Source organism: Rhipicephalus sanguineus, chromosome 5 (genome assembly GCF_013339695.2).
Source record: "Rhipicephalus sanguineus isolate Rsan-2018 chromosome 5, BIME_Rsan_1.4, whole genome shotgun sequence".
NCBI lineage: Eukaryota > Metazoa > Arthropoda > Arachnida > Ixodida > Ixodidae > Rhipicephalus > Rhipicephalus sanguineus.
This window is the reverse complement of record NC_051180.1, coordinates 159,381,887-159,396,984: the sequence shown is the minus strand read 5'-3', so window position 1 is coordinate 159,396,984 and position 15,098 is coordinate 159,381,887. Positions and strand designations below refer to the sequence as shown.

The following is a 15,098-nucleotide window of genomic DNA, read 5'->3' as shown; positions in this document are numbered from 1 at the left end:
ATGTAACACGATTTAAACTTTAAAAAAAGAAAAAAAAAATGTACACTTAACCTTGAAGCGTGGCTTCGCGGCAGTGCAGATTTCTCCTGTAAAGGTGGTTTCACGGTACAGCAACCTGACGCTGCAGTGAAACCACCTTTACAGGGGGTTAAGTGCGGTCAAACATACATATATTCGTTCATTTCGAATACTTCGAAATTTCGAATAATATAAATTCGTATCGAAGCGAATTCGAATACTGTAATTTTCGTTCGAATATTCGAAACACCCGAATATTCGCCCATCCCTACCTATATGCCTTCTTTGGCTTCATTGACTGTTGGCTTCATATGTTGTGTCTAACGAAGAAATGAGCCCTTGATCTATTGCCCTTCTTTCATTCATTTTGTTGTATTGTGTTGTATTACTGATGCTATGCCTTTTCCACAGTTCTCTTATCATGTTTGTAGTTTGTCTCGAATGAATGAATGAATGAAATTGCAATTCACTTTGAGCAAGTGGGCAGTGGTTACGGGTTGGCAACAGTCCACACTGTGCGGTGCTCTGTCGCTTTGGAGTGTTCTAATCTTTGATAAGGAATTGAAATATAGAAGGTTCCTCCAGGTTTATCTCTAAAATGGTATTCTAAGAAACATTGTTGCTATATTTTGTGTATAAGTTCGCATAAGTAGCCTCAACTTTATTACGAATAAAGGTTGTGCAGGGTTGTAATACTACTGTTACGCGCAGACCTGGCCTTGTAAAGGCATGGCTTCGGTGAATACGTTAAGCATTTCATTTATCTTTTGTGAAGTAAAAATGAACCATAGAGCAACATTGAACACTTCATGTTTGTAGTTTGAAGTTTATTTTTTTAGTAATCGACATGTAGGAGCTTAAAGCAGTGCAGGTCAGTTTTAATGTTTCATTTTTCTCACACACGAGATAAATGCACCTGCGGGTGAACTTGAGGTGTTGATTTTAACATTCTCTTATTTTCTGCATCCCCTCATTCTTATTGCAGAGCTTCAACGCAAAGATTCCAAACGGAACACTTTTTACTCCCGTCTTTATGCCTACCTACTTTTCTATTTACGTGTCCAACATCAGAGTCGGGCAAAGCGAGTGGCCGGGCCTCTGCAGCGAGGTAAGTTGCTTATGTGTCTCGTGTGTGCAAACTAAGCAGACAGAAACTTAGCAAAACAGAAAAATCGTGCAAGTTAACGTAGGTTGACCAGATTACACTGCAGTGCGAGAAGACCAAGCACAAGTGTCAGAATGGCGCAGAGGCGGTCACTTCACGATTGTTATCGTCTGCTTCTACATGCGCACTCTGTCCTCTCGTGCCACCGTTGAATATTGTCACGTGGTCGTGACGTCGACGAAGAAAGCAGTCGGCGTTTGCAGAATGAAACTGTTTATTTGGCCGAACTTGTGGCCGGGAAAATGAGAACTAGAACTACAGCAATACACGCTGTACAATGATAGCGGCGAACAGGGCGTCGTCCGTCGATCAACTCACAAGCGGTCAAGTGCGTCGGTTTTTATACAGGTGCTATGGAACTTTCCAGCGATATCGCTGGTGGCGGCGTTATCTCTCGATAAAGCTGGAACATTCGCGTGCGGCGCGAAATCTTGACAAAACAATCTACTACAATCGAGAAGTCTCTCGAACACTGCTTCGCGGGCAGCGTCGAGCGTTGATAACCGCCCTTGCAGGTCAAACCCAAAAAACATCAAAATAGGACAAGAAGTGGGCGTGGCAATATTGTCAGAAGCAACCAATGCTTCACAAACATTAAGCTAAGTTAAGCAGCTCCAACTGGTATTTCAATGGAATGTGTCTTTATTTTCTCCAATAGGGCGATAACTTGAATGAGTTGTTAATGGTTCATCTTAAATTAAACAGCGCACAACAAAAACTAGGGACAAAGGAATAGCATCACATACACACGCAAAAGTGCTGACTCACAACTCTAGGGTTTATTGATTGTTACACACAAATGTAGATGCAACACAGGAGCACACGACAGGAGTTGCGGTTGCTTTCTATGTTGGCTAAACCTAAGATAATGCCTGCTGAAGAAAAGTAAATTAGCAGAAGTTCATCTGAGACAATTCTCCTATAATGGGCTTCCGTAATCTTTGTGGTGATTTATTATATCTGTGGTGCTGGTTATGGCGTTGAGTTGCTGAGCAAAAGTAGCGTGCGATGCTCAGACACCAAAATCTCAGATACAAATCAATTGTTAAATCCGAAGTTTGTATGATGCATAATGAACCTTAACCTTAGCACCAAAGTAGAGGTAAAGAATTAGTTTTTGCTCACAATAACACTTCAAGGAATCTGTAACAACCTTCCGGAGCTTTATTCTTTCAATTTTGTCAGGACGTCTCCTCTGAACGAATAAGAACTTGTGTTCTCCTTTCTTCACGTTGTCCACACTACGCAACGTCGGCAGTTCTGTATGATACGCAGCTCCTTGGCTTCCCAGTCTAGTCTTTGTTTCAGTGTGGCACTTTTTTTTGCTTATGTAAAATTTTCTGCGTTTTTTGCGCAACTTAAGTGTACAGCAGAGGCATTTGAGTGCATTTTGTTGCCCGCTGACCTTGCGCGAGTATGTTACATGCGGGAAACGTCGCATATATTTTCGTTATTGCGGGATTGCAGTTCATCTACGTTTAGCTGTTGAGAAATATGAAATGCATTGAATCTTACGGGCATTCACAGGTGACAAGACAGTATATTGTAGTCGTGGGAATTTCGTTGCTGAGGGATTTCGTTATTGCGGGGTTAGACTGTAATCGCGGTCCAGGAACATAAGGTTGGCTTTGGCACCCTTATTTTGTTTTGTTTTTTTGGCATCTTGTTTAATTTGCTGTACCACCTAAATAGTGGAAATTTTGCTATTTCACTGCTGTAATTTAATAACATGTCATATCGTCACAGCATCCTTCTAATGTGCTTTTTAACATGCCACGTAGTAGTGCAACTTCATGCATATTTTTTAGAAAACACACGTCTTGAAGTCAGCATATTGGCTTTTCCACACGCAATCTTAAAGTGGACTGATCTTTCTGATGTGATTGTTGATGTCCATCTGCTGTACATTCTGTCGGGAACGTCATTCTTATTATGTTCAGGTTCACTTCCTTATCCACTTTCATAAATCGGTGTGTACTCATTCGGCAATTTTGTAATATTGTACTTCAATTGTACGGCTGCACAATTACTCTTTATTTTGTATCTCTACTTGTATGCATACCGCACTTGCCCTATGCTTTAACCTTTTGAGGGTCGATTTGTTTCGCGAAATGCGTGCCAATAATGTGTATTTTTTTATTACTGTATAAATTCTTCAGACTAATCTATTTAATAAAAAGGTTGTTTAACATTTTTTTGGGTGACCGTAAAGTGTAAAAAAAATCATTTGAGCTGTTACATACGCATGGTTTATTCGTGAGTAACAGCAAGGTAAATTCTGAAAAAAAGAACCTATATGAGTGTTAAAAAATTATGTGTTGAAATAAATGTCTCTGTAGTTCGCAGTCGTACAAAAATAAGTGCACGAAGTGGCGTTAAGTGGAAACACAGGGGGAGAAAAGGCACTTTTGATTCAGTCAGCATCATCTCGCCGTGCATGCTTTTGAGATGTCGCTCACTCATCAACATCTGAGTCTTAACTTGTAAGTAACTGGTCGTATGAAGGGCTGACATTTACTGAATTGGATTCTGATTCAGCAGTCGAGCGGCAATTCAGAGGAATCGCCACTAGACTCACTTGTGGCAGAAAAACCAGCGCGCACTTCCATAGTGAAAGCAAACTGCACGGGTGAGCGCACTGAAGAAAACTGTGTAGTTGTGAGCGCGTCTGGAAAGCAAAAATGAGTCTGAAACCTACACTAATCCTTCGTCTTATCACCACCGAGACGGAAGCAGTTTTTGTGAGTCCCTGAAACAGGAACGCAACCACAGCGGCATCACTTGTGTCAGTCAGTGGCTGCTTGGAAATCGCATACCGAGAAGCAGTAAACGAAAGAGTAACAAATCGGTCACTTTTTGAAAGATTCTAACTCAGAAAGGCTATCAGTTTTGCGGCTGAAGAACGAAACCGAAACTAGCCGGTGCACTGCTGTAGTGAAGCATGAAAAAAAAAACAGAGAGACATCAGCGCAAGGAAAATATTCCATGTATTCCCGCAGTGTGGCAGCACATGCCAAGCAAGAGAAATGATCGAAAAAGGCGCGTGTTTTAAACATACAGGCATGCTGTACATGTACGTCTCTGACCTTCAAAGGGTTAAAAAGCCCATAAGCCGTGCAAAATAAGTAAATTGCACAGACTGCATTGGCACAAAGTAAACAAAGGCCCTGAAATGGTTTGAAATGATCGGTGACCCTCCGCTTTGGTGTCTCTCGTAAACCGACTGTTGCTTTGTGACTTCAAACCCTGTGAAAGAACGAATGACCCAGGTAGTCACTCAGTCGCCTCTACCCCTTATTGGGTCTACTGAACGATTGACAGATCAACACACCAGGAACATCGCAGATAGGGGAATGCAGTCAAAAATCATTCAGTGCAGAAAATTTAAAATACCAGAAAAGAAATTACTGCTCTCAAGTCGAATTTCAAGGGGTCAGGTGTACTGACCTCTTGCCCACTATGTTGTGTGGCACAACTGAAGCTCGAAGCACCTGTGTAGCAGTAGTTGCCTGGACCATCCAGCACATTGTGCCGTTACCACAGTAATAAACAAAATGGCGCTGCACCCCTTGGAAAATGGGGAAGCAAAAGCAATGCCTCCAGTTGAGGCCACAGGGTTAAAGGCAGCCAACACCCCTACTGTGTCTTGTAGTTCCAGAGCTTCGTTTTATTTTTATTTTATTGTCTTATGCATATGCATGAATATGAAAAAGTTCAACAACCCATACAAAACAGACCTCAAGCAATATTTTGTGGCAGTAAAGTGATTATCTGCAACTTTTTTTTTTAGCCAATCACAGATGAGCGCTTGGAAACATCACTTCTGTCTGAAATGTTTCTGGCAAGCACCACTACTTGCTGATGCGGTCGACAGCGATGTAGTGATTTCTTCACATGATTGAAATACTTCATGACATTGATGCAAAAGCCATCTCTGACTATCAGTCTACATCATAGGTAGGCAAACTCACTCATAAGTCGACTCATTCAGACTCACTCAGACTCAGATCGGGCCGTGAGTCTGAGTCTGAGTGAGTCCGGCTGAGTAATATTTTGGCGAGTTTGAGTCGGAGTGAGTCCTGTTGAAGACAATATTAGTGAGTCTGAGTCCGAGTGAGTCCAGTTGAGGAAAATATTGGCGAGTCTGAGTCCGAGTGAGCCTTAAGCTCAAAATATATTTCTTGATTGAGCCCGAGTGAGCTCCATCTTTTGTTACCGACCTATGGTCCTATCTACTCATCTTCAGCATTACTATCAGTCTTACAACGGCTTACATTTATACTCAAGTCTATTCACACATACCTCAGCACACTAGCATTCATGCGCCACCTCAATATTTATTGATCAGAGGCACGAGTTAGGGGAAGGGGTGGCATGACCTCCCCCTGCAAACTCTTTCATGGGAAGTTCTTGATAAAACTATCTTGTGTGAGTCATGTATTTCATAAAAATATGCTTACTGGATTGATATATGATAATGATTATATATATGATGACAATTCGTATTTCATGGTACAAGGTCAAAAGGCGTATTGTAGATCACCGATTATGTGAGTATTAGCGTTAAAGACGATTGACACCATGACTGAAAAAGCTAAATTTACGCCAACTGATTCATGAGTTGAATCACTCAGGTGAAGCCGTGAGTCTGAGTCTGAGTGAATCCACCTGAGTAATATGTTTGTGAGTTTAAGTCAGAGGGAATCCGGTTGAGCATAAGTTAAGTGAGTCTGAGTCTGAATCTTAGTGAGTCCGGCTGAGGAAAATTTTGGTGAGTCTGAGTCCGAGTGAGCCCTCAAAGCAAAATACATTTCTTGAGTGAGTCCGAGTGAGCTCCAATTTTTTTGCCGACCTATGGTCTACATTACCCACAAATAAAAGATGGGGTCTTGGAAAAGTGTTAGATGGTCCCTTTTGTTAGAGAGTAGACACCTTCAGTATGTGCTTTCATCTCTATCATTAGGTACTTTTACCAGTGATTCCCTTCTTCCCCCAAGACAAATCATTTGTCTAGACAAACCTCACAGCTGATGTCTGTGTGTTTTCTAATCAATAAGCTCTCTTTCTCTTAAGGTGCATTGAAGTAGGCGTTCTTTGTTGGTGTACTTTCAGCTGAACGACGATCCTGCAATAGTTGACACCGGTGCCACAAACCTCCTGCTGCCAGATGATGTCTTCCATTGGGTGTTTGACATGCTTAATGAACAGGTCAGTACAGTGAACTAGTTTACTAGATTGACCAAGCTGCTCCTGATTTGAATTTGTAAAGTTGCGCAGCTGCAGCATGCACATAGAAAAGCTAATGCTCATGCAAAAAAATTACAGATGTGAGCTTCTTTTTAATGTCAGGATCAATGTATAAGCTGGAAATTACCATATTTGTGTTAGGAGACGCTAGAAAAAATATATATATGTAAAGTAAAAGCTCATTCATTCGGATTCCACGGGACCGGAAAAACTGTCTGCTTTAACCAAATGCCGAATTATCGAAAATATCAAGAAAACGATAAATAAATGTCTATTACATCAATACACTTTCATTTTCTTAAGGAATGCACAAATCCAATAATTATTTTGCATAAGAGCAGTGCGAAAGCCTCAATTTTCGTCACTTGCGAAATCGTTCACAATATGAACGCAGGTCAAGACCCCCATGTGTCAGTCTGAAGCGTGCTCTGAACCCATCACTTATTACGTACCAACAATGTGCTTGTGGATGGCAGCCACGCATTTTTGAAAGCCCGCGGCCATTTTGGCTGTCCGCGAACGCTGTCTTCGTTCATTAACGGCACTTCACACTCGGCGCACTCCAAGTATCATCCGATGTAACCACGTTGTGACCAAATATGACTGAATTAATGAGAGTTTGATGCCATTAAACAATGCGCAATGTTCGCAGGGACTAGAGAACACGTCCTTGTGACGAGTGTCGAATTAACGAGCTTTTATTGTACACACTGATACTATAAAACCATATATTGCAGTGAACAAGTTATTATTTTGACTTGGCAAAAGATTGCCCTAAAGGCTGAATGATTGGGTGTTTGGAAGAATTACACATTTCCTAAAGAGTGTTCGTTTCACATGTGCCCACAAAAGTGAGTGAATGTGGCGTAGTAAACGCAAGTTTCCATGCTTCCATGTCACTGTATTTTAACCATTGTTGTGTCATCATTTAGCAACACGAACTGAGACTGACTATTTCCTGCCATGCTTTTTTACGAAGAAATTCAATTGCGGGTTTCTTCGCAATTGCAGTGGAACCATTTAATCATGAACCGCCCCTCGGGCTTGGTGAGAAAACTGATCCTGCAGATAGCAGACACTAGCACTCTAAACAGCTCAGGCAAATCTTGCACTCCTATGCAGCTAGGAGAGCTTAGAAGCGGAGCGCAAAGTGGCCATTTTTTCGGGCACCCTTTTTTCATACGGAGGCCTACCCTCTCTCTCTTCGGAGCTGCCGGCGCCTGCTGCTTGACGTTGTGCAGTGGGTAGCACTGTTATGCCGGCCAATAGCCGGCATAACTCAGGAGTGGCATTTGGATCTGATGGGCTTCTCTCCGTGGGGTGCCACCATGTGCTGGCGCATTGCCGCATAGTCTGCTAAGATTACACAGTGAGCCAAACTCGTGCACAGAAATAACAACGGAAGAGAGCAGTTGCACTTCATCGCGCCTGCTCGAGGTCATGATGCACGCTGACGTAACTTCTTTCCCCCATGCCGTCCCTCCCTGCAGATTCGAGAAATTTTTGCGGCAATCAATGATTCGTGAGGCAATAAACTCTATTATTGAGGTCATTCTATGATTACTTGGAAAAGTGGTCCATGACCCCTTTAAAACAGCAATTCATTCAGTTTTGTCACATTGTTTATCGAGTTAAGCGAGAAACATTGGATTGATAGCTCATTAGGTTGACGCTTGTGCAAATAATGCAGAAAAGTTATTTTGCTGGAGATACAGTAGCCTGTCGATAATTCAAACATTTGGTTAATTCAAACAAATCTTAAATGTTTGGTTGGCCCGCTATTTTTTCAATGTATGTTAAAGCTGCTTAATCCATACTGCCGCATTCCACAGATTCGGTTAATTCAAATGTTTTGCTTGTCCATGCCTGGAACTGTCTACTGCCTTGTTGCATCTAGGTGAACATTTGCATTTTTCTGTCACTAACAGTCTCAAAGGAACAGACTACGAAACAGCCAAAGCTAGCGAAACTTCACGCACTAGCTATTGCATGCTGACTGAGGAAGAAAAAAAGAACTAGACGATCTGGCCTTGCTGCATTGCATGCCGAACGCTTCTTAAAGGAGTACTGACACAATATTTCAAAGGTGAGATAACTTGTGGGATAGACCTTCGTGGACACACACACATCATCTACAAGCTATCAATGGATAATACAGTGATGCTACCGCTGCGCCAATTGCACCAGACTGTGCCAAAGTGCCCTGGCTGCTACAACCTGCTACATTTCCTCAAAATTTGGCGATTCTGCGCCAAGCCTGCGCCAAAGGGGTGTACTCTGACTTTCAGAAATGAAACTAACTACATGAAGTTCCCCTATTGAGACCGACATAGCGCTGTACGCGGACGTACGCGGACGTTCTCCATGAGAGTGATGAAAATGGAGACAAAATACAGTGTAACCTCGTTACAACGGATCTGTTCACAACAGACATTCGGATATTACATACCAATTTGCGGCGTTATGCCGACCTCCGTATTAGTTCCATTGATTGAGCTTCGTTTACAACGGATTCTGGTACAATGGACATTCGGATATAATTGACTAAAATTTCAGGCCAGCAAGGTGGTCAGGACTCCTTTAGAGCGGACTTTTCTACCACGGTCATTAACGGCCGACTTCAAACATCGTTTAGCATACTTTCGGGACGGGAGCAGCGCACCGCGGATATCGACGTACCGATTTAAGAACGAAGGCCGCCGATCCCCGGTCTGTCAATTATCAGCTATGCCTAGCTGTAGCGACAAAAAAAAAAAAAAAAAACGGCGCGCAGCGTGCTTGGTGTTGCGTTTGGGACGCTGACACGCGAAATTGCGAGCCGCTGCCACTGCTTCTCCGCGCGGTCGCTGCGCGGCGAGCTTGGCCGGGGGGTGCGCTGCCGATGCGCAAAACGCCCATCCGCGGTTCTGAGGAGCCAGCGGGCGATGCGATTCGTTGCTTGAGACGAAGGACATTACGGCTTCTTCGCTTTCGCATGTCCGCTAGTGCGATGTTCTTGCCTGCAAAGTTCGGATTTGGCTCGTACATCGGCACCGTGAACGGAGTTAGGCCTAACCACGACATCTAGTAGAAAGCTCGGTTGCGATGTGTGTGGCCGCGGTGCCCGATGTTTCAAAGTACGTCATGCTCGATTGCGAGTACAAGGAGTTGTCCCGCGGTGGTCTTCGTCATAAGCTTCGAAGTGCTGATAAGAACCTCGAACAGCGGGTCCAACGAGTCAACGCTATTAGTCGCACGTCTGCGATGTTCGCGACGAGTGCGGCGCGCTATCGTAATCTGATGATTGAGCTTCCGCTTGCAGCTGCCCAACTAAAGCGTTCCAAATTATCGTCGACCCGTAAACACAGAACGAGTGCGAACGCGTCACTAAGTAGCGCAATTTTCGACAGCCACGACCTCGCGACGCACAAGCAGCAGACGACGACCCCGAAGCGAGCATTAACACGTTTTGGCTGTTTCTGCGGTAATACCGCAGAAGCAGCCAAAACGTGTTTTTCGTACGCTTGTTACTGAATGGATGAGCCAGCTGAAACGGAGAACTTGAACGCGGAGAAATGCTCTTTATGACGAGCCCAAAATGGTGGCGCCCAGTTGCGCCGTTGCCGAGCTATAATTTTGAAAAACGCTTTTTTTAACACGAGAGTGTTTTATGCCGGGGTCCACCAAGTACATCCGTCACGGATATGACGTTAATAAAATGGACGCCAACGGGTGAGAAAGAAAAAAACCAAGAAAAATATACCCCGCTTGGAAACGAACCCACGACGTTGCGGCCGCGACGGCAAGCGCCCGACGCGCTACCGACTAAGCTAACTCGGGAGATGCTAGACTCGGCGCAAACGCGCCTTATATCTTTCACACACTCTCTTTCGCCGCGGGCGGAGCGGGGCGGTGCCGCCGTCTGTGAGATGTGAAAAGAAGTAATGCGGTAATGCTTCACGATCGACACTTACTAGCGCTTACTCCGAGATTGCACGCGATACCGGAGGTCGTGGTTAGAGCGTCTCGATACCAGAGAGGTAGACTGGCCGCGCTGGCGTCGCCGAGGCACCCTTGACGCACTTACGTTCTTTGCCTTTGGTTTCGTGTTAGCGTGCATCGGCTCATCGGAGTAGTGCAGCTTCCACGTGCACCAACGGGATTTCTCCGCCGCCGACTGCTTCAATTGCGAGAGCACCGACTAACAAAACTGCTGCAATACGCGTGGCAGAAAGGACGTGATTTCGACGGGCGAATGTCGTGACGGGCGAATGTCGTGACGGGCGAATGCCTCGGTGGAGCGCGAGCAGCGCCTGCGAGACAGAGGCCAGTGGGATGCACGCGTTTGCGGCTCAGGCTACGAACCTCTACCTCCCGTGTTGCTGAAGCACAGTGTGTGTTATGTATGCATGAGCACAGGCGTCGGCTACCCATTACTAGAAAGCGCACACCGTGCCGTTTCTCTCCTTAATTGACGACGCTTTGAAGAAGTGCATACCGGGTACCAGTGTTGATTATGAGCTTGTTGATATCATCCTTACGCGGGATTCATGATTCGCTGTGTCCAAATATATGTTCACACCGTCAGCTACCACAACGGTTTAATCATGATCATGGGCGTTAGTCGTCGCGATAGAGACATGCTGTCAACATGGGTGCATCCACGTCAAATGGTGCTATAGCTGCCAAACACGAATAGACATTGTACAAGCTCTCATATATCACTACACAATGAGCACTACTTCTGTGAAGACACGTTTCACTTTCGTGTTATACCGATTCCTAGGACGGAGGGATCAGCCATGTTTTTTTTTATATTTCCGCAATTTTCACCAAGTCGGCAGACGCAAGACAAATTTTTTATAGCACTTCTACGTAGTTTTCATTGAAGATATTTTGGAATCGGATAGAAATGGGCTACATAAACTGAAAATGCGATTTTTCAAAAATCGCATTTTTTTGGTCCCCCATTAAAAATAAGACCATGTTTGTGACTCGTAATTCTCTCCGGTTATAACAGACCCATTCAGTGTTTACATGAAAGTCTGTTGTAACAGTACTTGGATTTTACATACTCCCTTTACAACAGACCAAAAGACTTCTTCACTGTGAAGGTCTGTTGTAATGAGGTTATACTGTATCAATATGGTGTTGTCAAGCGGACGAAGGAACTGCGTTTTGTGTTTTTTTTTGTAATCAAAAGCATCAACTGTAGGCAACACGGCGCAGCAGCAGTCAAGCGACATGCAGCCATGAAACGGCACATTGATGCTACCAGTCGTCATTGAGACGCTTCAGGTGGGCTGCAGCGGCCGAAAACGATCCAGCCGACTTTGGAATTCGGCAGTCCATGGAACATTTTGCAGTGTGACCGCGTGACAAACGCAGAAACTCTGTTTGTGCTTGGCATGACTCTCAAGGGCATCCCATACTCGTGGGCCGACACAGCAACTGCCTTGTTTCCCAAGTTATTTGGAGATTCCGAAACAGCGAAGCAGTTTAGTTGTAAGAGGTTCAAGGCACCCTACATAGTTAGTGATGGCCTCGGGCCGTATTTCAAGAAACTTGTACTTGACGAGCTGAACAAGCCGGATGTGGTTTTATCTGTTAGCATTGACGAGACCCCTCTTCCTGAACAGAGGTGCCAACAACTTGATGTTGTAGTTAGGCATTTCTCCAACAAAATGCAGCGAGTTGTGGAACACCTGCAGTCTTTCCAGCTGGGCTCTGCGACTTCGGAAATTTTGGCTAGTGAAGTGCGGATAGCAATGATGGACCTGCCGCAGAAAAAATGTCATTTGCTTTTCTACGGATGGACCTAATGCAAAGAAAAGCTTCAGAAAAAAGGTGTAAAATATGTGGCACAAAAACCAGCCGACGCGGACTTACAAGCTCAAACAGACGTTTATTAGCGTCCGCATGAGCCCAGAACGTCAAGATGGCTCTTTCGTTCCTGGTAGAACGAGCTCACGAGCTCGCTGGCCCAAAACTCGTCTTCGTCTTCTTGAAGGCTGAACGCGGGAAATTCAACAAAAGGTGCAGGAAGCATACCCTGACATCATAGATGCAGGAGAGGCTGCTTGCACAAAGTGCACAACTCATTTGCCCGCGGCTTGAGTGTTGTTGGCTCGGATGTCGACGCTGCTGTGGTCGATGTTTATTACTTTTTTAAGAATTCTTCGGCTCAGAATGAATTGTTGAAGGCAGAACACCTGCTCCAAAAGCTAGTTTTGCTGCTCCAAAACGCAATTTTGCCTGCTCCAAAAGCTGCTCCAAAGTGGCCTAAGCCAGTAGCATCACTGATAATATAGCCTAGAACATATTTAAAATCAATTTTAAAGTGTGTGTCGCACCACTGCATGCGAAACGCGCCTTTGGTTTTCGTTTAAACAACCAACTGCACCCTGCGTCACGATATTGTGTTGGCTGCCACGATCCTTGCGAGCGCTCTCTCCTAGCAGACCTTTTCAATGGATGGAGGGGGCGGGCTTGCACGGTAGCACAAAGGCTGATGTCCCTGCCTCGGCAGTGCATTTTTGGGGGGGGTCACGCATATTTACAGTGCCTCGGAGGCGATTATAGCAGCACACAGGAAGCCCTCGTTGAAAAGAGTTGTCAACACGGGTCTCATGTGCACGCATTTTTTTTTTGTGCTCACACAGCCAGCTATGTTTACATGAATACTAGGGGTGTGCGAATATTCGAAATTTCGAATATTTTTCGAATAGTGTTTGCTAGTCGATTCAATTCGCACTGAAATTTTACTATTCGAATTATTCGAACTTCCCAAAAACAAATACAGTCAACGTCCAATTGAAAGTGACCCCTGCAAATTTTCAATATGCTTCACGTCATCACACCCCCGTACTGCGGCAAAGCTGCCTTTCAAGCTCCGTTGCGGTCTAACTTGGCCAAGACACAGTCAGCGTCAGATTCGAAGTGACCCCTACAGATTTTCAATGTGCTTCACCTCATTACATTCTCGTATTGCGGCAAAGCTGCCTTTCAAGCTCCATTACGGTCGAACTTGGCCATGACGCAGTCATCAGATTCAAAGTGGTCCCTAGATTTTCAATATGCTTCACCTCATCACACCCCCGTATTGCGGCAAAGCTGCCTTTCAAGCTCCGCTATGGTCGCAAACGCTGGTTCCAGCATGGAGATGAAAGATGTAGCAGAGGTGGGGGCTCAATTAGTGCTGTTTCGGACCTGAAATTTGGGCTGGAAGTTCGAAAAATCGGACGCTGAAGCTTTTTAGCATCCAAAATCCCAGATGTTCTTATATATTGACGTCTACAAGGCGGATTTGGAATTCCGGACTTGAAGAGAGCACACCCTTGTCGATCACATCGGTTGGGCTTCCACAGAAGTTGAAAGAGGAGGAGAGGCTGAGGAAATGTCATCTTTGCCTAACACGTGTAAAGTGTTGTCAACAACACTTTGGTTGCACCAAATCATGTACATAAATACAATTTGGCCTCTACATTGCCTCATTCTTGATAAGACAACTATGAAACACCACCCCGTGCCAGCGCTTCATCAACCTAGCAAAAAGAAACACTTTCATGTTGCTATCTCATAAGAACATACTTAGGGATTCTCTGCAACATTTTTCTGTAATTTCACTTCGAAGTATTCGAAAAATGTTTGAGAAATATTCGAAAATTATTCGAAAAATATTCGATTCGATTCGCACTGAACCTTTATTATTCGAATTCGCTTCGCACCCAAAATTTTGCTATTCGCACAGCTCTAATGAAAACCATTCTGGGTCCCGTCTCACTCGGCAATCTCTGAAACCGAAACTGCGACTGAGCGCTATAAAACCGTCTCCAGATAACTAACCGCTGCACGCTCGAGCAAACGAGCTTTCCAGCCATTATAAGCGGGTCACTAGCTACCTATTGCAACAGAAAAAACAAGAGGCGAAAATTTTGTGTCAGTGCTCCTTTAAAGGGGCCCTCCACCACTTTTTTTGAAGCACCTACATCGCTAGCAACCGTATCAACGCGTAGTGGCACTCGCCAGAACTATTGTAGGCTGAAATGACGGAGAAGAGCGCAGGCCTATGATTGGGTTACTGTAACGTAAGAAGTGATCGTGGCATTGTGTCAAAAAAAAAAAAAACATTACTATTGGATTTTGTTTTTCTTTTGCATGCTGTGTCACTGAACACCAAATAGACCAACACTCTTTTTTCAGTTTCTTCAGTTTGAAAACTACCCCCGAGGCATGCGCAAGAGTGACCCCTTTTTGTGCCCACTTGTGATTTGGAACGCCGGGCAAACTATGCGTCAAACGCCACAGCACTGCAGGAAATGTGCAGGGGATGCTCCATGCACCATTGTTCTCAAACCGAAGAAAAAGAAATGTAACAGGGTTAAGTTCAAACAGGTGCCGTCGCAAAGAAAGATCACTAAACTTGCAAAATGTGATAGATGCTGCCTTACTTCGCACATGCGGTTCACTCTTGAGGTGCCACGTTATTTCTTACTGTCACAACGGCCTCATCAACACATTGGATAGAACAGGCAAAATGGCATGCAAACTTCTCATACACAGGAGCCTTCAGCTCATTCTATCGGTGGCGCCTTGCAACGTCAGTGGCGAGTGAAGTGTGACCCCGCGAAGATCGAGTTGAGGAAAGGCATCCTTTTTATTATATTTTGAATTTTCTAGGCTGAATAAC

General features: G+C 44.5%; 1 protein-coding gene across 2 annotated transcripts in view; it reads left to right on the top strand.

Moving 5' to 3' along the window:
• Positions 1-15,098, top strand: part of LOC119394381 (beta-secretase) — a 50,211-nt gene that overhangs the window by 13,723 nt on the left and 21,390 nt on the right. Inside the window, exons 6-7 of one of the 2 annotated variants that reach the window (XM_037661678.2) lie at positions 1,004-1,126; positions 6,296-6,391. In XM_037661678.2, coding sequence (XP_037517606.1) covers positions 1,004-1,126; positions 6,296-6,391 — 219 coding nt within the window. The remainder of the gene's footprint in view (positions 1-1,003; positions 1,127-6,295; positions 6,392-15,098) is intronic. The other variant, XM_049415768.1, reaches the window with a different exon arrangement.